Genomic DNA, 27851 nt, shown 5'->3' with positions numbered 1-27851 from the left:
TGAATGTGTACAGTGTAATATCTTTAATCTGGCTCGTTTGGAACCAGCACTAAGCCAGACTAATGATTTTATTGAATTATCGAATGTGAGTACATATACCCTATTCACCCGAAATTAAGATGAGATTTTTTCATTGAAAGACCATCTAAAAAATCGGGAGTTATCTTACAACCGACAGCAATGGGTAAATGGGAAAAATGATTAACAGTTGTATTAAAAAAAATGTTTAACTGATAATTTTTTTTAAATTACAGAATTTTAATTAATTTATTTTTTAATATTGGATAGAAGCATTATTAATGACATTAAATATTTGTTAGGCATTTTTAATTCACACAGAGTTTGTGCAAGAATATATGTATTCTTGTGATTTTGTGCAGTGACTTACTACTAATCAAGGTAAGAAAAAAGTGAGTTAATTTTTCTTGGAATTTTGACTTGTATCATTGAGGGTCTTCTAGTATTCAAGGTCGAATTATTGTTGAGTAAATACTGTATATTTGTTGGGAATACAAAATGTAACATGTAACCTGCTAGAGAACAGGAAACACTTCTGAAATGAAAACCTCCAGTAATGATAAACTCTGAGCAAACTGAAAATGTCCTAAGTGCAGAAATGCAACCTGGCATAAAAAGCCAACAGCAAAATTCAGTGGAAAAATTTGAACAGGAGCTGTTCAGTGGGTTAGTGCAGGATTTCAGTTTGTTGTAACAACCCAGATTACAGCCTTCCTCATGCAATCCAGCAATAATAATTTATTATAAATTTTTTGCCAAATTTCAGGTTAGGTTTTCAAATGAGGTAAAGTTGTTTCTTTTTCGAAGTTTTTGTAAACGTAATTCTCCGGGTTTATTGTTTTTATTTTTAAAATTCATTATTTTTTTTTCTCATAATTTTTGCTGGCTTCTTTGTGTGGGAAGGCATGCTGACGTGATTCTCCTTCGTTTTTCCACGACCGAGGCTTTGTTTCACACGCTAGGCGTGTGAGTAAAAGACAAAATCACTGCGTCGTGGGAACAGAAGTAAGCATTTCGTGGACGCTTCTGTTGCTATGCGCCGTGATTGGCTGAAAATTACGTCAGGGAGCCCAGGACACTGCCCGCACGAAGTAAAGGAAGGCTGTAAGATCAGTTCATCGTCCGAGGCCGAGGCCGAGCAGTCGTTCGGGCGGCGGGCCGAGCAGGTCGTGGCCGGGCGATGGCTCCGTGTATTAGTTTTTTTTTCTCGTGCTCTATTCGGAATATAGTGTGATTTTTACATAAATAAATAAAACAGGTAATACATCAAACATTGTTTATAAATTTATTCTTTCTTCATGACCTGCAACCTGTATGTTCCACTTATCCCCTAATTTGAGCTAGCCGGAGGTGGTGAGAGGTAACAATGTATGTGCTAACCCAGGGCTGCCACTGATATTGAATTCCAAATCCTAGGAACACAATCAAAAATCCTGAAAAATCCTAAAAATTGCATTGTTAATATCCTGAAAAATCCTAATGGCATAAATCGTAAATAAATGTAGGCAATTTCATTAATCTCAAATTATATTTCTATTGTAGCAAATACAACATTGCTAAGACAAAAAAATCTACTTACATCCATGAAAATTTTTTTTGATAATTTCAAAAGAAAACACGTCCACATAGGTTCATAGGTCATATGCTAATATTTGTCTCAAAAACCAGATACATAAATAAAATATCAATAAAATTTACACTCAAAAGAAACAGTTTGTCACAGGAAATGTTATTCAATACTGTTCAGTTAAGTTATGCAGAAATGTAAGTACCTCCCTTTTTTAAATTTTTTGCTTTCTTCCTCATCTGAGGCGTAGGCTTAAATTCACCTTCATTCTTCCTAAAAGAAACTTGCATCAAAGCATTCAGCATTGGCGACTGCAACAATGATCTGTGTGATGTCTTTATTAGTTTCAGCTTACTAAATGCCTTCTCTACACTTGCATTACTATGCGGGAGTATCATCATTGCTTTCGCTAACTTGCAGAGTGTTGGGAAACACAGTTTACTATTCTCTTAATACTTTGACACTTTGTGCCAAAAAACATCAATAGGATCTGATAGCTGCACATCCAATACAGCTATGTCCCAAAGTGTATATGCAAAATATTCTTCATTCAAAGCATCCCATTCTTCTGCTGAAATCACATTTGGGAAAACTTTGGCCAAGTGTTCCACCTTCTCCCAATCCCCACACTGTTTGTTTGCAGGGTCAAAGATATCTATGTTCCGAATAATGTGGTCATTGAGTGGCAGGAGGGAATACAGTTCCTTTGTACCAGTTTCATAAAACGTACGTACATTGAGGAAAAATTCGACTTTTTCAGAAGGTGAAATTTGGTTTACTGTTAAAAAAATTCCGTGTTCATGGCCAATAAAAATGGAAGAATCAGAAAGCTGGTTTGATCGTTGGAAATCAATAGTAGTCAAATAACCTTTCTGTATCACAGAAAACTGAAAAAAGCTAGCGATAGTTTGTCTCAGCAGTACACACACCTCGCTATACAGTTCATGTAGATATGGGCGGTCTTGCTGAAATATAACACTGAACTTCTCAAACCGTGGAAAAACTTCTTGGAGAAAAAGGAAATACAATTTTGCTGAATTTGAGTGCAGGGTTGTTTTGATTCGTTTGACAGATTCCAGAGAACTCTCTTTCGGGTCAACCAAATCAAATTACTCGATCAAAGCTGGCCTTTGTTCAAGTAAACGAATGACACATTGAAACATGACAAACCACCTGGCGAAAGAAGGCCGCAAAATTTTATGTTCATCCATTTCTAACAATTTTTGTATTTGCCTGTATTCATCTTGTCTTTTTCCTGATGTCTTTAAGTAAGAGTAGACATCTCTCGACAACTTGTTCGCACACATTTGGTAATTCTGCACATGCGTGTGATGCAGCAAGATGAGAAACATGGCAGGTGCAGTGAAGAAACCAAACATTTCCTTGTTGTTCCTTAACTCTTGAGAGAACAGAGTTGAATTCTCCAACCATGGCCTTTGCACCATCTGAAATTCCCAAACAGTTACTCCAAGGTATTTCATCTTCTTCGAAGGAGCTGTTAACAATATCAAATAGGTTTTCTCCAGTTGCTTTCCCTTCAATCGCCACAATTTTGTATAAACGTGTCCCAACTTGCTGAACAGTATAAAATCTAGCCAAGACAACCATCTGTCTTAACTGTGATGTCGGTAGACTCGTCAATTAACAGTGTGAAGAAAGTGTTTTTCATTGAACTAACAGTTTCTTCTTCTTCACAAGAAGCTAGTGCCTGCTGAATTATCATGCTTGTTTTGGAGCGACCACACCGAAAATCTTTCGCAATGTTACTATCCGGGAACATCTTTGGCACCAATTTAGAGAACTTGTCACTTAAGCTTAATGACAAGTTATTTTCGCAAACAAAATTTGCCCAAAGTAGATCTGCATCAACACCCCCATTATTTTCCTTTGCCATAAAGTTTGTGAGCGACGAAGTTTGTTCCACACATCGTTGGTTTTTTTTGTGACTCTCCGTGTTACCATGGCAACGTAAATCTTTAAGTCCGCCGGTAGCAATACTTAGCACAGAATTGCATACTGTGCACTTTGCTTGATAATCACCACCGCCCGGCTTTAACCACTTCAATTCTTGTTCCCAGTCCCTTTTGTAATGTTGTTTGGCCGCAACACATTCAGAAGACAATTTGCGTTTCTTTTCCATTGTAGGTTATAGGTGATTTACTATTTATTTTCATTACACTAACCACTTCCCATTACGAAAATCTAGTGTTTATGTGACGATCTTTCTAAACAAAACTATGTCATCAACAAAGAACACTCGGCTATGTTTAATACAGCTTACCAAACACGCAAACAGTTGCAGTCTAAAAACTTATTTTCACTATCGGCGACGTGCAAATGCATACAACCGTAACTGAAAAGAGTGATGTGGCAACCATAGGCGTGCGCACGGTAGGTGCCACAGGTGCCTTGGCACCACCATTAGTGTTAACGTTATTTTATTTTTTACAAGCAGAAATAATACATGCTTACAAAAAAACCGTATTATTTCCAAAAAAAAATGTTTTCCAATCGTGTCGAGTTACAGATATGTGCTCATAACACTATCAGTATATCAATTATCAATCGAACCAACTATACACACGGAAACAAGCCAGGTGCAATTACTTGTGTCGTACACGCGGGCCGCGGCTAGGAAACTTCTGAAAAGTAAATACTTCTCCTAGTTCTCCTCGAATTACATAGAATGCGCGCTCGGTGTCCACCACTAACCTTTATCTATGGTGTCCACTGTTCACTCCACTCGGCAGGCGCACGGAATAATAGCCGCCGTCCGCCAGGTAGCACTACTGTGTAGTGTTTACTCTTACTGTTTACTCATCAGTTTACTGTTCTAATGAGTACACGAGTACAGCCTGTGTTTGTTATGTGGATCACTCATTAAAGAATTATCATTTTATTTTCACTAGTTGACAGTTGTTATGGTTCATTAATTGCTGTATGTATCTGTCTGTATGATGTATAAATGGGTTATTAAAATTAAAAAGCCGGATCCCGAAAAGGATTACTTGATGACTTATATGCAGTCGCCGACAAAACATTTTTGTTGTATTCCAAAAGTAATACCTTTTGCCCACTCTTATTTGTGTGGTTTTATTGTTTTAATATTTTGCATATTTGTTGATTTGTTGATTTTAAAACTTAACATTTGAGAATGTTTTCTCTAGCATTTATTTGGCCTCTTCAGAAAACATGTAAGTATGTTTTTTTTAAAGCCACCAGCATGAATTCCGTGCAAACAATTTGTACAATTTACATTATGGTTCAACAAAGCTTAAAACTGTAAATAGTTTAGTAGTTTTCCTGGCAATTAAAAAGTTCAAAGCCATAATTAGTCATAAAAAATGTTAAAATTTTTTACATCTGTGTATTTAATTTTTTTGTTCGGAAACACCTTAAATAGCACCATTTTGCGCTATCAAATCCAAATTTTTCCGGGGGAGGACCCCCGGACCTCCCGCTTTAGGCTCGGGTCCGTGAATGATAGGACTGTTATGTAATCTGGCACCACCACTACTGAAGTCCTGCGCACGCCTATGGTGGCAACTATGGGCTAAGCGGCTAAGGCGCGAGCGCAATTGGCAACGCTGTCTGCATTCTTGTTACTTTCTTTGGCTTGACCGTGAGCTCGCCTCCGCTCCATTACATAAAGAAGTTGTTGCGCTACGTCTGCATGCGACAAGGCACGTCAGCTGCATCTTCAATAGGCTACACTTGATTGTGAAGTTCATTACCATTTCTTTTTTGTATGTGCATTTCAGTTTCTTAAACATTTAGCCGGTGTGCATTATTTTTAACTGTAAAACAAAATGCAAGGCCTCGATACAAAATTTAATATTATTGATGCTTGCGAAGAGTTGTGAAAAGTTAAATGTGGTTTAACCTTAATTTGTTATTAACACTTTTGACAAGATTACGTGCGTATGTTTGAACAAAGTTTTAGTAGTGTGGTAAAATTCACAGTCTTTTTCGACATACAAAAAATTTTCCCTAATGCATAATTAGGTACTATAGAAAATGTTACAATGTATGAAAGCAGAAGGATAAAATTTTACTGTGGCATTTATTCAGGGTGGCCACCCTTTTGACATTTTGAAATTCCTTGTTTTTTCCCAGGTTTTCTCAACTCACTGAAATTGCATGGCTACAAACTTGAAAATTATAAATCACAACAAACAATGGCTGTAAGATATTTTTAATGCCGTAAAATTATTGAACTACATAGGAATTATTACAATTAGGTATATACACTTAGAAGATAACAGGAAATGGACAACTTACTTGTTACTTTCTTTTCATTGAAATCTCATCTTCAATTAATGCAGCTGCTTTTGCTGCATCTGCTAGCAGTTTAGCCTTCTTGGCTTTCAATTCCTTAATTTCTAAGGCCTTCCTTTTCTTTTCTTGGATAGCAACTGACTCTTCATGTTTTTGTTTTTACTTAATTTCTGAGAGTTCCACATATTTCGCATGAGCATTCTGGCACGAAAGGATAAGACTTTTATCAATTATAACTTTTCTTATGCCCCCTAAAATTGATACAGAATCATACACCTGTCTTAATGCTATCAGACTCTCTTCATGTTGATTTTCAACAAGGCATTCTGCGTTTACTGAAAAGCCCCTTTCCACTGATGCATTTCCATGGGATATAATCAGCATCATTTTAACCAACAATGTAAGATTTGGTGAAAGCTTATCAAAATCAACAATTTGCATCCAAAATTTATCCAACCTTACTTCATTTCTTCTGTACGATTTTACAGATTCCAGTAGATATGGTAACTTGCATATATCCCTAAATTCACTTTTTATTTTGTCTGCTAGCAAACCAGTCATCCACCTCTTCTCAACAAGTGCTTCTAAAAGATTTCTCATCCTGTGTTGAGCTAATGTGGGACTAGCACAAATTACTGTTGGATCCAAGCAGGATACATACTTTGATAACCTAAATGAGAGAGGTGACTTAGAAAGAATCTTTTGTACAAATTATTTGTAGAATTTGACACAATCATGTTTGAAATGAAGAATATCTATTTTCACATGTAATTTAGAGTTCTTTAATGCATCTTTTGTGGAAAATCCCATGTCAACATTCTTTGCAAATATAAGATTGTCACTGAGTGTTAGATCTATCTTCGTGATATCTTTGTTCTCAATTATATCTCCTTTCACAATCCTTTCCATTACAGATTTGACCATCAAATGAAGAGCACTATACAGTAAAGGAGCCATTGGAGCTTCATTCTGAAATTCCTTAAGGAAAGGCTCCACTTCTGCTGCCATGACACTAAAAAAAGCTAATTTAGACCAAAGAAACAATTCTGTAGCTTTCACAATCTGGAACTTTCTTTTGTTTGGTAACATTGCTAGTGTACAAAAGTAAGTCTGGTAGCATAGCCTGAGCCCTGGATGCCACTTTAGCATTTTCCACCCATCTAACTGAACAGAACTTGTGGGGGAATCTGGATGAGTTTGTGTAACTTATAAAATATCCTCTCCTAGAAGGTGAATTTTTGAACAAATTGTACAATGCCCTTAAAAACTGAACCAACTTCCAGCCTGTAGATGTAACACCTGTCTTAAAAGCATTATGCACAGTATGCAGACCACAAGTTCCTAATTGAAGAAAGTAAGGAGCATCAACATTTCCTTCATGTAAAACATATTCAAGGTCTTTAACTACTTTATAAGATTTACATTTGGCCCATTCATAGAAATTTGAATGGTTTTCTCAAGAAGCTGAGGAGAGACTAATTCTTGAATACCTCCCAGAAGGTTACTGGCACAGGCCTTATTAAGGAAAGCAGAAGTGAAGTATCTACTAGTTACCTCATTTTTATCATTGTCCCAAAATTTGACATGAATGTCCATTTGCTGATGTTGGGAGATTTTATTCAAGCTTTCATCGAATGCCAAAACAACATGAGGACAACTATTTAACTTGTTTTTTTCCATGTACTACTGTGTAAGCTAACTTTGTTCTCTGTATCTGCAATTTACTAGCTATGGTACTCTCAGCAAACATGATGGGTAGCAAAGATGCCAAACCAGCAGCACTCCTAAATGACAAATGAAACATAACACTTGCTAAACATCATAAAATCTCTGCCTTGGACGTTTCTTTGTTAACAAGAAAAGTTTTTAATGCCGGAACTACACTGCTTGAGCAAGACAAATCTAAAGTTGGTGTAAGTGCTACAACCGAAGATGTAGGCTTTAAATCTTGTTTTTTCTTAACAAACCCATCCATTGGTAAAGATATTGCCTTATTTGCTGCCGCAAATGTGTGCTTTGAACCTTTAGCATGACTAACAAGGGCGGTTCTACCCATACTACTAATATTGATTTTTCCATTACACAATTTGCACAATGCATTTGTACTACACTTGGGGTCCCTTTCCACCCACTCAAATTCATCTTTATGTTTATCACTGTTCGTGGTAACGAAACCCTTCGGCATATTAATTACACACTGTTGCAGATCACATAACCTTATTGTACAGAAAATAGTTATATTTACATCATAAAACAAATATTTGTTACATCAAACTCTTACTGTTGTTCACGTTAATAGGATATATTCATCATAAAACAAATATATGCAAAATCAAACTCAAATACGGCGATTTATATTAAACGATTACTGTAAACATAAGACGGACTTGAGCCACGCACAAAAATACTTCAATTGATAAAACCTCAAATACTGTGCGTATGGACTTCTAAACGTAATATTCCAACATCTAACATACTTCACTTGCGTAGAAAATCGTATAACCTTGTCCGAGCACTAAAACTGTATAACAAAGATGGTGAAGCGCGCGTGCGAACGAGGAAGCAAACAAGTCTAAGTCATGTAACTTGACTGCTAGAATGCATGCTGGGAGAAATATTGATTGATCGCTGTGCGCCTGCGTAACTGCGCAAGCAGGCTCGTCACATTTTTTTTTAACAATAGACAGATGATCGAAAACTGTGGTTACTCGCCATCATAATGCGTTATTTTAACTTACATTTCATAAGATAATTATTATTTAAAAAGTTTATACAACAAATATTGGAAAGCTAAGGTTATTTACTGCTGATGCGTATACATTTCATGATGAAAAATCCCGCACATACACGTTCCAAACTCTCTACGAAAATTCCTGGCTTTTTCAAGGTATTCCCAGTGCTCACGAAAATTCACGGTTATTTCACGGATTTCCCGGTTGAGTGGCCACCCTGTTATTTCATGATGGTACGCATTACCGGTTTCTCATTTTTGGTTTGTATGTTTGTGACTGATGGCTTCGGGTACTCTCTGTTCTGTGCAGTCGGCTCGCTCGGCAGTCTGCATTCAACTTCTGACCTTGAATAGGATGGGTGCAGACGTCACACGGTTGCTAGGCAACAGGCACCTCCCTCTCCCCCAATCGCACCACAACTTGTAAAACTCAAGCTTGAAGCAATGGATCCCCCCGCCCAACCCCACACACCGCCACATTCCTTCCGCTGATTGATCTATCGCCGGTGCGGAAACGTCTGTTACGTAAACAAACAACAATGACCATTAATGGTATTTAGTTTTTATGCGTGAGTAAATATCCGTAACATTTCTTAAAAATACGGATATCCTATTGATGGTATAAATATCCGTAAAAACGGACAAAATCCATATAATTGGCAGGCCTGTGCTAACCCATGGAATGCAGGATTAAAGATACATACTTCACTTTCACTGTATATTGTATTGACTTACATAAGCCTTTCAGCAGATGAATAATTATTTATAATAAAAAGGAAGCAAATATTTTAATATTGTATGAAGAATTACTAAACGAGAGTTTGTCTGTAGTTCACATAGCGCGGAGATGGCGTGGCCTAGAACTGTGAAATTTGGTACGTGGATCCTCCAGGTGGGGTCTGTTTGCTTCTTGAAGAGATTTTTTTAAAAATTCATTTTGGTTATTTTTAATTTAATTTTTTTAGCAATATTCAACCATATTTTTCCGATAATCTCTATGGCAACAGCTGACACATTGTCTATGATTCTTTCTTTGTCTCCTGGCTGCAGCTGTTACATTATCAATGTCTTATTCACTTTCGGATCATATTTCATTCTTTCTTTATAATAATCTTTGCCATCATATTGACACAGAATTATTGGTTAAATAAATGTGAATTTCAAAGGCTCCTGAAAACTGCTGATTGCTAGATGGTGTTTTTGGTTTATATTTCTTCCTCATTATATTAATTATAAAAAATTTTTATCTTGAGTTGATCTTCAAAATTTGATTGAGTTTATTCTTATTTTCATTTGAAGCATGGCAGTAGTTATCCATGATGAGGGACATTGTATAATGAGCAGTGTGAGAGTGTTCTGCTTGTAGACTGCCGTAGCAAAGCACGTGTGCATCAAGTTACTTGTGAAAAATAAAGTTAGGCTGGTGGCGAAGCAGTTTTGACGACTCGGAGTGATGCATAATGCCACTTCCTTGAGACAATAATTCAGGGATTGCCAGCTGTGATGGGTGGAGAAGGCAAATTCCTGAGTCTGAGGTGCACTGCGCTACCCCCTCACCCCCCATCTGCATCGTTCCGGTATCATGTCTAATCTCGCATTGCTCTGTTTCGCTGGCCCGACTGCCTTTAAAAGTCAGGTCATGAAAACGTAAGGCAACTGAAGGACTGTTCACAAAATGTCAAAAAAAAGTCCCTAAATATAAACAGCACACTAGTTACAAAACTTTAATTTCCAGCAGCCTTTTGTTAACTTACAATTGGTTTCTTGACGCCTCACTTCAGATTTTAGTCGCCTGTGGATATTTTCTCTGGAAATGTTTTAGATTTCTAAATTAAATATTGGTACATTCCTGCGATTTGTTGAAATTTGTGTATTGCATGTGCTTGTGTATAATGTTGGTTATGTATGTAAAATTTAAAATCACCCTTTGATAAAAATTGCATTTAAAGGTCCTGAAAAAATCCTGAAATTGGTTCACTAGGTATTTGTTGACATCCCGTTGGGGTAATTACAAGCTGCAAATTACATTTACATCTTTGTTGCTACCTGCAGGAATATCTATGGTTTAATTGCATAAAAGCAGGTTGTGAAATTTATGAGGAATGGTCTTTAATACTAGATTAGGCACTTAAAAACTAGCATTAATGCCATTGGCTATGCAATTACATAACTTATTCAAGTAAATTTTGTAGTTATGTACAGACACTTACCTGTTTGTTGATTGCATGTGTGATATTTGTCAAAATATTAAATTTTTTATTTACTAAAGTATCTGGAAAAGAAGGTAAATTTGGTCTATTAGCAAATGCAAAAAAAAAATATAGCTAAACAAAGTACAAAATTGTTTGTGAAACTTTACACTGTCATACTCAGTTAGTTAGCAACAACCTGAAAGTAGTAGTTAGTGCCTCTGTTACCTTTTTAATATTGTAATGGTTTTATTTAGTGGCCACTGGAATTTCTGTACTTACACCAGGTACAATAAGTTTGATACCTACATATTTTATATTTATAACAAGCAGGTACAAAACTTGTTAATTTTTGTTTGCATTGTTTTGTCTTTTCTTGTTCTTCACTTTCCTGTTTTGATGCAAAGTTCTTCATGTAGAATTTCCTTTATTAACTACGCCATTTAAATTATATCAGTTAATTTTGTTGCATTTAGATTTTGATGTTAGTATTTTACACACACTTAGCCTGCATAAGTAAGTATATGTTTAAGTGAGAGGCATACGTAGAAATTGAGTTTGAAGGTTCATTACCATGTGCCATGTTGGTTATTAAATTTTCTGTTTATTACTTTTGTTAAAACTATAGTTCTGCTAAAAAAAAATGTACTTTTCATTATAGATTTTGTTAAGATTTATTTACTAAATTTTATTTAATAACTGTAAAAAGTCACCTAAGTGTTCATGACTTCATAATTTTTATGATCACTTTCTTGACAAACTATTCACTAAAAGCATTTAATATATGACTGGGTGACAAATTCAAAATAGTTATCATGCTAGAATTGCAGCACAGTTCTCACAGGCCCCCCTTACATGGATACACATAGGGTGTACAGAGCTTCAGAAGAACAAGAAACCAAGGAATTTAAAAACTGCTCAAGATATCAAAGTGGTGTCTGTTGACGGAAAGCTTTAACGTATGTGCTGAGGGTGGATCTGTAGTTATGTTTTTGATTTTGTTTTAAAACATTTTTTTTTTTTAAAGAAAGTGTGTTTTCAGAATATTTTTTAGACATGTAATGCCCGGTACAGATTCTTGGAAGCACTCAAGGGACTTTACATTACACCTTTATCTTAATTTCTCCACCATATATAGTGTTATGGTTACTACTCAAATATCATAGTTTTCCTATGCATGATGAGAAGACTGCTCATCAGTTCACAGTCTTCCCCTCAGAGGCGACACCGCGATAGAAGCACCAGCAAGTGTCACATTTATCATCCTGCCTCGCTAACACAAATACATTCCTGACTAGGCGGGCCCCTTAAGAACTAATGACGACAGGAAACTGAAGCAGTGAAACAGAGGGATTGTGCGCAGAACTACCTGAACGTGCTGTGGGGGAAGCTGGCCTCGGAGATCCTGGTGCAGAACTGGGACACGGCGCTAGAAGACCTCAACAAGCTGCGCGAGTTCATCGACGGCACGTCCTTCGGCTCGGCGCTGCAGCACTTGCACCAGCGCACCTGGCTCATCCACTGGAGCCTGTTCGTGTTCTTCAACCACGGCAAGGGACGCGACCTCATCATCGAGATGTTCCTCTACCGCCCCAAGTCAGCACATTTACCTTAACACTATCACTTTAAACATAAAAGAGACACTAATTTTTTACTACATGTGGCTTTTGTCAGGATTGGGGAAGTGTACGTAGTGTTTCGTCATTTTTTTCCTCAAAATATTTATAATAATCAGTAAAAGTCGTCCAGTCTTTTAAAGTTTAAAAAAAAAAAGGCCAAAAGAATCCTACAAAATTCTAAAACAAAATCTTTTATAACAAATAAAAAAATAAATTTTTAGTGTTGCATTTTACCCTGTTGGGAGTTATATTATGTTTAAAAATAACATTTAATAATAAAGAATTTAATCCACTGACTTTCATTTTGCTTATGTATCATATTTCTTGTGCAAACACTATGATACCGTATTCACCCGAAAATAAGACGACCCTGAATGTAAGACGACCCCCCAATTATGAAAACATGTTTCAGGAAAAATTATAAACTCACAATCTTAGCTTCTTTCTTTTGGTGCCATTGCCTGGATTCACAAAAAAAACATTGATATAAGCAATATCTACAAATATTTCTAAAATTGTCTTCTACAAATAACATCACACATTTAAAACACTGAATTAAGTTATTTCAACGGCTTTTTTTCTTTCCAGTTTCAGTTAATTACATTAACACATATTCCTCTTCTTCATTTGTATTTATTTATTTATTTATTAATTTTCTTATCACCCAATAGACTCAGTTGATGAGCAGTGGGTCTCTGAATATAGGGCTTGTCAATATGGTGTAGGTTATGATTACACACAATATTTCTAATATGTATATGTACAATATATACATTAGCTAGCATTAAAGTTATATTACAAATTTCATTGTCACTATGATGATCATCACTTTCACTGTCTTCATCCACGTGGTCAGCCATAACGATTACCGAATGTAAAAACAACTTTGTCACAAATAAACAATGAAATTTCCGTTCACCATAGATAAATATGTATCGTTAATATATGCCACTTCTAAGATAAAAGTACACGAAGTATGTTCCCTATTGACGGAACTACTGATCTTTCGCTTTGCGATGTTGACAGCCTGGAACATGGCTATGGCATGCAGCAGAGAAAGTGTCGTATACACGTCCGTATTGTGTTATCTATGAGCACGGCTATTGTTTACTTAGCTGCTTATATGCTCGTTGTTTAGCTGTAGTAACTAGTAACATAACAGCATTTTTAATGAGGAAGTTATGGAAAACATGAAGTGCTGCAATATTTGGCGTATGGGAAACCCATTGTTTGGGTTATATTGGAGGCTATTAATAAATAAATAAACAGCCTTTGTTATTATAGGTAGGTTATACAACAAAAAGATCTTCAAAAAAAAGTTTGATCTCGGTTGTTAGACGACCCCCAATTTTTTGAATCCTCTAGAAGGAAAAAACTATTGTCTTATTTTCGGGTGAATACGGTAGTTCCTTGCAGCAAGCAGTGCCAGTTTCATTTAATTTTGTTGTTGAGTGTTTTTATCTCTGATGACTTCACTGTTTACAAGTTAAAAAAAAATTTTTAATTTATCTTTTAATTATTTTTTTATCATACAATTTTTGTGGTTGCTTTAACCTGGTACTTAAACTAATATGTTTGTGATGTCATAAATAAATGTTATGTTATAAATGACCGTGAAGCCTAGCTGATTGAGTTTTCTGATTGACGCTGTATGTATTGCAGCTACTTGAATGCCATCCAGACAATGTGCCCGCACATCCTGCGGTATCTCGCCACGGCAGTCATAATCAACAGAACTCGAAGAAGCGCTCTGAAGGACCTCGTTAAAGTCATTCAGCAGGTAATCATTTCAAAAATTTTATTTGGATTTCCATTATAGAGAGTGTATGTAAATTTCTCATAAAACTGTTTAAAGATTGCAATGAACTGTAGGGAAAATGTGAACATAAGGTCTAAAGTGCTCTGAACTTAAAATCAGTTAACTTAAATACACCTGAAAAAGAAGCAAGTGGATCATACTCATGTTTTAAGACAAAGGTTTTTGCTCATAATTCAATCTTGTACCAGAGTAATTGGTGGAAAAGGGGGGGGGGGGGGGGGCTGCCCCTCATTCGTAAGTGTCCATGGACTAGATTGTATTAAAACTCTCCAGAAAAGGCCCCCCCCCATCCTCTTAGAGTTTTGGTGGAGGAGAAATTGGGACACTCCTACCCCAATGGGGAAAATTGGATTTAAGAATAATTTTCGCAGCTGATATAGGGAAAACAATGTACCTACATATAAAGATCTGGAATATTTTTCACATTTTTTGTGTGTCATTCTAAGTTTGGGGCTATGGAAAAATTTCTGTATATTGAATTAGACTTATTTTATCCTAGGCTTTTGGGGAATGTCTGATACTTCTGTTTGAGAGAGAAAAAAAAAGGGAGGGGGGTGTTCCAGCCCCCATTTTTGTAGCAGAGAGACTTAGTATAGTTATGGTGTAGGTCTTCTATGAGCAGTGTTTGCACTGATTACCCTGCTACCCTGCATGTGTATTACTGTACCGCGGGCACTTCCTCTGATGAGTAATTGTAACCAGTTTTTTCAAATATTTTTATTAGTAATTATTCATGCTACTAAATATTTATTCAGTTCATATTGAAAACAAAAGTAGATATTAAAAATTTTCAAATATGATTTAAAAGTCATTTTAATACTGCCACAGAGAAAAAAAATATTTCCTTCTCTCTAGAGGGGTGGTTGAATGGAAAGGATCATCTTCCTCTTTATATATATATATATATATTTTTTTCTGCGAAAGTAACGTATAGTTTGATTAAAATATGAAGACTTATGTCAAGTTGTAAATGATCAACAGTGTTAATATAGAATAATCCTGGGGTAAAAATTCATTATTTTTGTGAGCTGAATATTTAACCCTTATGTAATAAATTTTGTTTTATTAAGTGACCAGTTTTCCTGATAATAGCAACAAGATATTTTATTTAATCAGTTCATAAATAAAAAAATTGTTAATATATTTTCAGGAAGTTAAATTTTAGAGTTAGTTTTTAACATTTTTTTCTCGTTACTGTTGAAAGTTAATCTTTTCTCTTGTTTGTGGCACGGTTTTCCCCAAGCACAGGTTGTGTAACATCAGTGAGGGACTGTGGGTCTCTGCTGGGCTGGAAGGAATGCGGGCCTTGCGTGTGTTTGTCTTGGCCCGGGACATGACCGCGTTTCAGCCCAGCCAGCTGACGCACTTTTGAGCTACCAGCCTGGGGAAATCCGGCACAAGCATTGTTTGCCTTTCTTTCGAGGCAAGCTGAGGATGCATTTTCTGCACACCCTTTTGCGCAGACGACTGTCTGCGCCTGCGAGTGTCGCAATCTGGCGGATGGGTTTGTGAGTGCATCCCGGGTGTGACTGTGCCGCCACTGTGCGGCCAGATTGTTTTGATAAACTTTTCGTGTTTGAAAACTTCACGTAAATCTTCACATCAGGAAGTTTTCCCTTAGGGGTTTTGGGGACAAGGAATTGGTTTATACGGGACACGAAATGTAACCTACAGGTCGTAATCCTGAGACAGACTGTTGTGCTGCCTGGCTGTATGGTAAACGGTGATTGGTGGTGAGTGAAATGGCTTCCTGGTGATGTCTGTGTCTTAGTTTTTCGCACAACATGACTTTTGTAAATGTTAAATTTCAATTTTGGCTTTGAATTTTTCCTTAAATATGAGTGATAATAAAGGATCGTAACTCACTATAATTTTGGTATTGAAAAATTTTGTTTTGATTGTAAGAAAACCGTGGATAAAAGTAAAGAGTTTTTAGAATGTTGGTTAACTTTTTCACAAAGGTCTTATGTAGTTTTCCTGATATGTGAATTTAGTTATTTCTGCACACAGTGGTGAAAAATATTGTTTTGCTTGTACGGGCTGGTTATAATGTTGATTTAAGAGTATTAGTAGATTTTTTATGTTGAGTCCCTATTTATTTATTTATTTATTTATTTATTTATTTATTTATTTATTTATTTATGAGTTTTGAAGGTTGCATTATTTTAGTGTCATGGTTGTTTGAGGATTATAACTTATTTTATTGTTACAGTCAAACCTCTATCTATCGTTTTTCTCTTAGATTTTGAAAAAAATATTTCAACCTCAAAATAAGTGTCAGAAATATATCAGTTACTTGTCATTAAAGTTTAATCGGTTGAAAAAAAATACAAATTGAAGCATTTTACTTATTGAATTTACACTTGAAAAAAAAAACATACGCACAATAAACCTACATGGAAATTAGTCTTTTTCAATATCCTGAAGTCTGAAATATGTTTACTCATGTCATCAAATGTAGAGCTGTACTGAAGAAGTCGATTTTGCCAATATTTAGTTGAATCAGCATTTCTGCCGACTTCCGATACGCTTGTTAATTTTCGGCCGATATTACAGAAAAACAAAACAGACTGCCATAACCTAAAAATCCACGAGTACCATTTTCACTTTTCGTAGTAGTACTGCATTCTTTGAGATCACATTATTTCTTAGCAACATGTGCCAACCGTACATATCAAAATTTAACATCCCTTTTTTTTTTTTCAATAATGTTCTTTAATTTTAATGTCATAAATAAATACATTACCATCACGGTAAATATACATCATCTTGGTTGTTACGGTAACTATAGTGCAAATGTGGTAGCTATCGTGCTTCTGTAGTATTATGGTATCTACAAAGAATCTTTAGTTCTTTTTACTGTAATTATCGTAAGATAACAATTGGGTTTGTACTGTAGTTATGGTACCTCATCCATATTTCTTCGTAAGTTGTTGTTCATTTGTCTTTTCTTCATGTTTACGTGCTCCATTACTTGGCTGCATATTTAAGGTGATTTTTACTACTTCTGTATACAATTGTTACTGTTTTTATGACGGTTTCTGTCTAAGAAATGGTTATTTCTGCAAAATCTTTGTGGTTAAACGATCATCTATTATAATTTATAGTGACGGGACCACATATTTTGTACAATCAATGCGGACAAAACGATAATTCGAACATCGGTACAAGCGGACTTTTTTAACTTTAGTTGTATGGCAATTTTGCCGGGACCGTAGAAAGTATACGATAAACACGGACAATCGATACATGCGAGTTCGATAGATAGAGGTTTGACTGTATAATAAAAGATCTATGTTAATGTTTTCTAGTGCTTTTTTTTCCTTACAGTATCCTGGTCTTCAATCCCTGTACAGAGGTCACCTTACTTCAGAGTTATGGTACAGATATGCTCTACTGTTCTTAAATTGTGTTTTCTTTAAATCTGAGCTACAACATGGATCGCCAATCCTAACCACCCCCCTCCTTTTTATGTGAAATGTGACAATATAAATATTGTTTTACGGTACACTATGTTTTGGTTAAATTTTTTTATTGTTTTCCTTTTGCAGGAGTCATACACATACAAAGATCCAATCACAGAATTCCTGGAGCACCTCTACGTGAACTTTGATTTTGAAGGTGCTCGTCAGAAGCTTCATGAGTGTCAGACTGTCCTGTACAATGACTTCTTTCTCATCGCCTGCTTGGATGAGTTTGTGGAGAATGCCCGCCTGATGATCTTTGAAACGTTCTGTCGTATTCATCAGTGCATTAGCATTGGGTAAGATTTTTTTGTCAGCTAGCTAACTTACAAATATACTAGTCTTTTATGCTAAACCATCTTAATATTTTTGTCATTTGTTATGTACTGTATTATACCACAGAAGAATCGAGCCGCCCCTGCGCATGTATCGCAACTATAATTTGGGTCATAAAAGTACAACATTTTTGCCGAAAGGGTCGCCCTCAAGGAAGAGTCGCACCATATATCTGTCTACAGTGGAGTACAAGTGAAGTCTCTGTTCTGGGTCTCAGCTTATTGGTGGGTAAGAAATACAGCACTGGTGTTAAACCTCTATCCTCTTTTTGTCTGCTTTCTGTGCTACTTTATTACTGTGTAGAAGGGAGTGAGGCCAGTACAATTTTCTCTGCCTCTCCCCTTCTGATTTACAAGCCCTCCTTATAACAAAATACAGCAGTGCATCCCTTTCCCGGCTATTGTATTTTTTTAAACCAGTCCTCTTCCAAAATAGAAAAAAAAGGCAGCAAGCTACCATTTTTTGTCAGTTTCTTTTAATAAAACTAAGCATGCACTGTAGTCAGCGAGAAATTCATGCCTTCACGCCACAGCTGAAGAAAGTAAAATGCCGGGCTTTGAATTACGGCTTTCAAAGCACCAACGATGGCTGTAGTTTTGTCATGAAATGTTGTTGCATTTGAAAGTTGAGGAATCTCATGCAAAAACAATTATGTTGGGTCACAGTTGCATCTTAAAAACATGTCAATATAGACACATGGAGATTGTGCCAGTTCATGGATATTTACAGTTGTGGAGTAGGGTGGGAGGGAGATTGGTCACCATTACTACACTACTGACACAAACAGGCTAGTTTATTTTTAGATTTCCCCTCCTCCAGATGAACACCAGCCCAGCAAGTCACATCACTTGCTTCATGCACTGCTTCGATATTTTATCTGAACAACATGCTTATTAAAAACAAACATACTCAAAAGAGAGACCGCAATTATAACATTTTTTGTTGCCCAAAAGTCATAAATTTGCGTAAGAGTCGACACACACTACACTTTTTTAAACTAAAAATCAGCATAAAATATGCGACCCGTATGCAGGTAAGTATGGTACTTAATTTAAACACCAAATAAAAATCTTCCTATTTTTTTTTTAAATATCATTTTATCTAACTTGTTCACATCTTTGTCTTCTTACATTTTGGGTATTTTGGTATTCTAATAAAAATATTATGGTGTGATATCTTAAAAACGTTGTGGTTTTTACATTGTACACATAATGGCTAAATTTTAACTGCGAACTTTAAAAAAAATTACATAATTTTGCGTAAAAATGTTGTATGGTAGGGTTGATGTGTAATTGTTTGAAGCATTATTTAAATTGATTTAATACAATTTCTTGGACATATGCCTTTGTAGTTGTGCACTGAACATGTCCCATGACAAACAATGTAAAACTGCTATGGCATATGTCCAAAAAAATTTATTAAATCAAACTTCCTCATTCCATAATCACTTAAAGCAAATTTATTTAACTTATTAAAACTTTTAATAGTATATTTTCATAAGTAATTATTTTAGTTAATATATATTTAAAAATAAAATTAGATTATATATTTTTTAACACAAATTTTTTAAAACACCCGGAATAGCTGATATTTTCGTGAAAGTGTATGGAAAAAGGGAAAATTGCACTATCAAGAATAGTACTAAGAAACACAAAAAAATATTATAATTTGCAGGTTTATAAGATAAGAGGAGAAACAATAAAATTAAAAACAAAAAGTATTTTGAATATTGAGACACATTTACCAGATGTTATGTATCATTGTCATAATTTATTAATCTATTACATGAAAATCTGCAGTCATTATAGCATGTGTGTTGTGATACCATGTAAGCAACCCAGCAAAATAGTCTTATATTCAAGATATGTGCAATGTTGTTTTAAATGAAACTGTCTTCATTTGCCAATATTATTTCTTGTCTGATTTTCTTTTGCGTCATTTTTCATCGTTAAAATTTTTCATCATCATCATCATCATCATCATCATCATCATCATCATTATCATCATCATCATTCATATTGGTTGATTAGCCATTTCAAACATAGAATTGTACAATAATGAAGCTTTCTCATGCGGGCATCGATGAAGTTAACTTCTGTGCGTGGGCGGTCTCCGAGTCCTTTGGTATCCCTTACAGGATCAAGAAAACACATCTACTACTACATTACTCAGATATAACCATAGTGCAGTCAGGATTTCTGCGATTAGCTACTATGTGAACTTCTGAGTCAGTCAGTATGTCTTCATCTGGTTTTTAAGACTCAGAATTTGAGCCTGCCCTGTCTTTTTGTTTTTCTGCATTCATGACAACGTTGGTCCACGTGTAGATTCTTTCCTTTAACTTCACCTTCCTGACAGTTTGTATATTCTAGACGCCTGAACTACCGTGAATGTTGATGGGAATCTGTGTCAACTTACTGATAAACATTTTTGGTGATTTCTTTGGAATAATTATCCATCACAAAGATTTACATAGCTGCTATTACTAATTTATTACCAAGTCTTGGTTGCACAAAGAGCAGTTTCATCAAAATATTAGTATTTTAATATTTTTTTACCTTGATTTTGACACAGTTGCTTTATTAAATCCAATATTAAGTTGTAATAATAAATTATCCTTGCCTTACAAAAAAAAATTAAATGTGTATTTTGTTTAAAAACCCAATATTTCATTTTGCTGTTGTTTTATTTTTCTTCATACCTCTGTCAATGGTGTGTTCATTCAAGTAATATTTGTTATATGTAATTGCCCACATACGACCATTCATTCATAACCTTTCATATTTATTATCTTTTGAATGTATAACTTAAATTTGACACAGAAAACTAATATCAGTCACTTCTGTCAGTTGTGGTTTTACAGGAGGGCTGTAGTATCACAACTTACTTGTTACACTGTCAATCAAGGTGCGCGTTGTTGCAGAATGCTTGCGGAAAACCTGAACATGAACCCTGAAGAGGCAGAGTGCTGGATTGTCAATCTGATAAGGAATGCTCGCCTGGACGCAAAGATCGACTCCAAGTTGGGGCACGTTGTCATGGGGACTCAGCCCCTGTCCCCGTACCAGCAGCTGGTTGAAAAGGTGGACTCCCTGTGCGTGAGATCGGAAGCCCTGCAGAACCTCATAGAGAGGAAGCTTAAAGCACGCACCCAAGACGTAAGTCATACAATTATCATAGCATGTGGCACGTATTCAGCTTTTCGATAAGAAGGCTATAAAATAAATTTGTACATTTTATTTGAAAAAAAAAAATAGATCTCTTGGATATGGAAGTAACTAGATACAGCATTTGTAATACGCATTATGGTTGTGAGAAATAATCGCTGTAATTACAATGTGTGTATTCGCCACAACGCATTTGACTTGCAAATTAAGGATTTGACCTTAACCACCTTAAATAAATATTGTGTAGTAAGAGTTACTGCATTTAAATCATAACTAAACTTCTGGACACATTCAAATGTTTTATAAAACAATTTTCTAAGCATCAAAATAATTAATGCATGTAGAAACACAAAAATTACAGATGGGCCGAGACTCAAACAGGAGCAGAGTCGAGCGAATCTTGACTCGACTGTCAAGTTCACAATGCTCGACAGGTCGAGACTTAACTACCGTGTTTTATCGCATAATCGTCGCACATTTAATGCCAAAATAAGGTTAGAAAAGTAGGGGTGCTACTTTTATGAGAGAAAAACTTTTTTTGGGATTTATTTTTGCAGGTTAGGTTTTTCATAACAAAAAAATACGTTGAAAATTAAGTACATTTAATTAAAAATTAGATTATTCACAAATGCACGCTAAACAATTAAAATGATTTACTTAACAATCTATTAAACAAAAAAATCTTCGGTAATGCATCTGTTATACACAAGTCTTTTTACATTGTTACCTGCAAGAGAGAAAAATTTTAAAATCAAGCAATAAGTAGTTTAAAGTAAAACACCGTACCCGTAAATTAAATAATTTAACTCACCAGAATTACTCTGCAATCACTTATTTCCGTACTTGAACCATTGCTTCCGCCGAGGTTGTTGTCAGAATTGTCGCCGTCACCATCACCATCACTATGCCAGGTATCATCATCTTCACTTCCGTCAATGGCGTTTGAGATACCCGTTTTCTTGAAACTTTTGACGACAAGTTCGAAAGATATCTCGTTCCAGCTTGCCAGAATCCACTGGTACACTTTTTCCAACGATGGCCGTTTCAATCTTCCTGTTGGTGTTTGGGCATGTTCGCCAGTCGACATCCAATATGCGTAGTAATGGATCAAATTGTCTTTGAAAGGCTTATTCAAGCACACGTTGAGTGGTTGTAAAACAGACATCAGGCCACCTGGAATTATGACAAGATCTGTTATGCCTTTTGTGATAATTTTTTTCACTGGTTCCACAAGATGACCTCAGAAACTGTCCAACACAAGCATAGATGGCCGTTTCAATAACGCTCCCGGACGATTGTTCCACACACATTTTACCCAGTCCAACATTAACTTTTCATCCATCCACCCTTTTCCCTGAACACGTACTAGTATTCCACATGGAAATACTAAACCCTTCGGCAATGTTTTGCATTTAAAAATAACGTATGGCGGTAATTTTCTTCCGTTGGCTGTAACTGCCGGCATTACCGTGCAACGCATCTTCTCGTTTCCTGTGGTTCTTATTGTAACGCTAGCTGCATTTTTCTCACTAATTGTCGTGTTCCTCGGCATATCATAATTAGTGATGCACCGATTATGCAGCCGATTAATCGGCAACTGCGATTATTGACCAAATGCTGATTAATCGTAATCGGCGATTACCAGGTTAGGTTATAACCGATTGCCGATTATTGTAAAATTTGTTGCTGAAACCCATACGACTTGAAAGAAAAGAAAATACATTTAAAGTTTAAACCTTAATAATTTCTTGAATTGAAACTACAAACGGCTGAAATCTCTTAACGAATATGACGGTGGAAGGTAGGAAATGTCAACGTCTCGAAGTGTACATAGATACACTCGCCTCATAATATTTGCTTGCTTTGTGAATTGTGCTCGTACATACATAACTGCGCCATTTACTATTTACAGTATTTACCCCTTTCAATTCAATTACTTACTGTACAATTTGGCCACAGCCAAATCACACACGTGATTTCTTCGCACAAAATATTTAGTTTAAAAATAAATGCATTTTTAAAGCTGTCACAGTTCACAATATGGCATATGTTACTTATATTAGTAAATGTAAGTCTGAAAAAAAAAAATTGGACATGGTACCGTAGAAACGATGCGCCTAACTAATTTTCACTTCGTACCGTAGGTCGGCCATGTTTGTTATGTATGATGTGAGGTTGGAACGGACAACACGCACAAATACACAATAGGGCCATCGGTTCACATTCCACTGCCGCTACATAATTCCCTTTCTCAAAAGATTGAGAAAAGTAGGCTCACGTGATGCTAATTAGTAATTAATAAACTGAAATGGTGATTATTTGGCATGTTTTTAAATTTAGTTCTTTTTAGTCATTAACGGGAGTTATTAAAATAAAATACCAAATTGCAACCATAATGTTTGCACAAGTGACGATCAGAATTGAAGTTGGCAACACTGCAAAAGTAATTCATGAATATTGAATACTGCAGTTTTTTTTTCCCCGTAGACAATGGCCATTAACGTAAACACATTGTAGTTTAGCTTTGTATTTTGATTGTTGATCAACATAATGATGTCTTAAAGATCGAAAAGTGACATACGGAAATTTTTCTCGGTGGATTTAATAAGTGAATCTAAAGCAAAATGCTTAATATGTGGAACACTCATCTCACGAGGCAGTTGCGGGAACCGGAAGTCGTACACAACTACAAACATGTGGAACCACGTAAAAAAATTTCATTCCTGTGAAGTAGACTTGCGCATAACAGTTTGCGACCGGGAGCGCTCCTTTTAGTTCGCAGCTCCTTGGCGAACTAGGTCGCTCTTTTAGTTCGTCCGCTCCCATCTCGAATTCAAAGAAGACAGGTCACAGATAGTTTGTTCGCTTTGCTACCGCTACTGCAGGCGATCTTCTTTGGATGTTATAATAATTATTTTTTATAATGATCAGTGTTGTGAACGCCTAGATTATTATCCTTTTTTTTGGGTTATTATACATCAAATGAGTAAATAAAACAATAATTTACATAATTGGGTAAAATGGCGTATATAACAGTTCTGTTTTTATTCTTTTTTATACTTAACATACACTATAATCGAAACATTTTAATTTATACAAGGATTTATTTTATAGCTAGTTTAAGAAATATTATTCATGAAATGCGTTTATTTTAGTGAATAAAATACCGTTTTATAAATATACAAATTATATTTTTTTTAAAGAATTAATCAACAAAAAATGTGTTATTATGTACAGGCTACAAAATTATGTAAATTATTAAGAATAAAGACCCATTACTCTTCTAATTTGTTACCTTACAATTAGACATAGCAAAACTAATAAAAACTCTTAAGTAAGATTGTATGCTAATATTGCTTAAGAATGTGTATGTTCATTAGGACCTATATATAATTCACTAAATTTAGCAAGTTCAACAACACTTTACATACACTATAAACGAAAACTTTTAATTTCTAAAAGAATTTATTTATTAGCTAGTTTAAGAAATATTATTTATGAAAAGTGATTTTTTTTGTGAATAAAGTACCGTTTTATGCCTATAAAAATACAAATTTTATTTTTTTTTAAGTTTTAGAAATGATCAACAAAAAATTGTTTGTCTGTAAAGTCGGTTTATGGACGAAAGTTTAACGTGACGTCATAACAAAACATTGATGAAATGATAGCATACTTTTATGAATAAAATTTAATCATTTTTATTTAATTATCACTATTTTGCATGGATACAAAGAAGGAGTGAAATGAAATCTACAATTTAATTGATAAATTTACTTTTATTTGCACTCATTAATTCAAATATGTTTATTACTTTAACGAAGATATTATTTTAACTATAACTTTTATACATGTTTGCTATTTAACTTCTTTCAATCTGTGTTATTCTGTTAAGGATAGGACGATGATAGGAAAAGTATGAAACGAATGGGAGTGTTTCAAGTTTAATGTTCCTCGAAAAAGTCAAATCGATGGTTGTTCCAATCGAGTGGAAGAGAGATAGATGCGGCGCAAGCGTACAATGAGCGTAACGGGACACAGCGTAACGTGACAATGTGCGTAACGGGACACTTTTTCGTGCGTGCAGCCGGCGTTCATCGATTTATTAGACGTCACGTCAAAAATAAGTTTATTTAACAATGGTTTTATATAAGTCAAAATTTTAATATTAAAGTTGTCATCAGCTGTCAAAATTATTTTATGAATATTGAAATCATTTTTTAAACACTGATACCTAATGTAATTATGACTGACTTGTTCTCAGTATACACCACGGTTTCCCCACTGCGAAATTACTGTGCTCGGACACGAGTATAAAGCTATCATCTGAAAATGTTTCATTGCAGTAAACATTTGCAGCGATCAAGAGTCAACATTTTTGTAAAGTCAGTATCCATTAGACGTCTGAAATTTCAGCTATCTGACCCGAGCAGATAACGATAGCCAGCCAAAAAGACCAGCGACAAAGCCGTAATTAATACCCGAAAGGAAGAACGAGTGACGACTTTTGATAAGAGCCAGATCATGTGCACAGAACTAAAAGAAGGAGATCGGAAAAAGAACGAACTAATGAACTGAGGAGCGAGGGATCTGGGAACTAGTTCACGTAGTTCGTCTGTGGGAGCGCTCTTCCGAACTAGTTCGTTCGCGAACTACACAAGTCTACTGTGAAGTGATTTCAGAAAAAATAAATAAAAGTTGGGAAAGTGAAGTAGATGATCATGATGTCATTCCTAGACCACCTGAAAAACGTGCACTGTCACAAACAAAACTACCAGCCATGATATCAAAAAAAATAATGTATTTGCCCACTGATCCAAGAGCACAAGAAATGACTCGAGCTCTTGCAGAAATGATCTGTGTTGACATGCAGCCAGTGGATATTGTCAACAACAAAGGGTGTAAGCTACTAATGGAGAAAGCAGTACCAAAGTATGAACTTCCTTCCAGGAAACATTTGAGTACTGTAGTTATACCATCTATGTTTGAGAATGTTAAACGACGAGTAAAAACAGAACGGCGTTCAAGTAGTAATATTAAGTAAAATGCTTTTTTTTATTTCAACTTTACGCAAAAACTGGTAATCGTAATCGGTAATTGCAATTATTAGTGTAATAATCGGTAATCGTAATCGGCAAAGTATAATCGGTGCATCACTAATCATAATATACAAATGTCTGGTCTGCATTGCCAATTTGAGAAAGTATGTATGCATTTACTTTACGCTTTTGTATTACGAAGCTGTGAAAACTCACAATTTTTTTTTATTGTAATCTGCAGGAAGCCTTTGCCACAAGGAAGTTCTTCTGCGCACACTCAAATTATTGCGCCGCATGAAACGCACAACCCAGCCTGCAGATGCCTTGAACAGATTGTTAAGAATATTGTTTGCTCTTGCAATTTCCCGGGCCTTCGCCTGAATCATTTCGTAAGAAATAGCACAACCATTATTTCGAAGTTCACGCACATATTCATGCACGCTTGCATCAACTTCCGGATATTTACCACGTTTCGCCCCACGAAAAGCTTTCCGTCCAACATTGGTTTCACTTAATTCTGTTTATTGTTTCCTCCAATCTTGCACTAATTTTTCGTTAATGGAAAATTCACGGCCTGCCGCTATGTTCCCATGTTGTTCAGCATGAAGAATTACTTTCAGTTTGAAGCCCGCACAATAATTACAGTATTTTCCAGTTATAGCAACTACACTGCCTGACAGCAACTTGAAAACTGATTATTGTCACGTTGTCTCTCAGTGCTTCGTCCTGTGACCTTGGCAAGGTCATGTTTACTACCTACACAAAGCGCTCGGAATCTAACAGCGGGACCAAAAACATCACATGACTGTAATGCAGCGGCCGGACCAAAAACATCATGCAACTGTAATGCAGCGGCCGGACCAAAAACATCATGCGATTTTTATGCGTGAATTGTTTTTTTTTTCCCAATTTGGACGTCTTAAAATCACAGTGCGACGATTATGCGATAAAACACTGTATCTTTTTTTTAAACTTGATGCATATTTTTTAATGTGAAGTTTTCTTTTAGTACAGTTAATTTTACATAATTACACTATGTTTAAAAACACTGGAAAAGAAGCCATTTTGGAGTGGCCTGCTGTAGGTCAGAGAATTGTAAAAAAGCTTACAAACCACATTTTTTTAATGTACTACAGAAACATTTGATAGTATTGCTGTCCAGCACAAACACGAACATGTTATATCATGTATCAACCTAACTTAGTCTATCTAGTAAAATGACGAATGCCAAACCTTTATGTAGAGGTGGTATGGGAAGACTGATTTATTTTGATTAACATACTTTTTTTTGGAAAAAAATATATTATATATATCACACATAGGTTAATGCTATATGTTGAAGAAATCCTTGTTATGTTTAAAATGCCTAAGTATCCATTTTTGTAGTTGGACATTTGTGTCTAACCAGAAAATGGCAGAAGAAAAAACTAAAACCGAGCTAATTTTGTTTTCATTATTCGTTTCAGTAAGGTTATACTTTATGCGCTTGATTTTAGCATGCCTATTAAAGTTCTTGAAGATAGCTCTTTTTTTTTATTAGAAAAATTTAAGAAAACTTAACCAAAAATGTATTTGTATACAAATGTTGTTAGATTATTTTGCAATGGAATTTTTTTTTAATCTGACT

At 35.4% G+C, this 27851-nt stretch overlaps 1 protein-coding gene across 1 annotated transcript in view; it reads left to right on the top strand.

Moving 5' to 3' along the window:
• LOC134546256 (eukaryotic translation initiation factor 3 subunit E) overlaps positions 1-27851 on the top strand; it is a 90016-nt gene that overhangs the window by 26479 nt on the left and 35686 nt on the right. The window contains exons 5-8 of the mRNA XM_063388956.1: positions 12147-12379; positions 14065-14182; positions 17773-17984; positions 20945-21179. Coding sequence (XP_063245026.1) covers positions 12147-12379; positions 14065-14182; positions 17773-17984; positions 20945-21179 — 798 coding nt within the window. The remainder of the gene's footprint in view (positions 1-12146; positions 12380-14064; positions 14183-17772; positions 17985-20944; positions 21180-27851) is intronic.

The sequence above is a fragment of the Bacillus rossius genome, chromosome 1 (genome assembly GCF_032445375.1).
Source record: "Bacillus rossius redtenbacheri isolate Brsri chromosome 1, Brsri_v3, whole genome shotgun sequence".
Classification (NCBI taxonomy): domain Eukaryota; kingdom Metazoa; phylum Arthropoda; class Insecta; order Phasmatodea; family Bacillidae; genus Bacillus; species Bacillus rossius.
The sequence above is the reverse complement of the archived record's forward strand: the minus strand, read 5'-3'. Positions and strand labels throughout refer to the sequence as shown.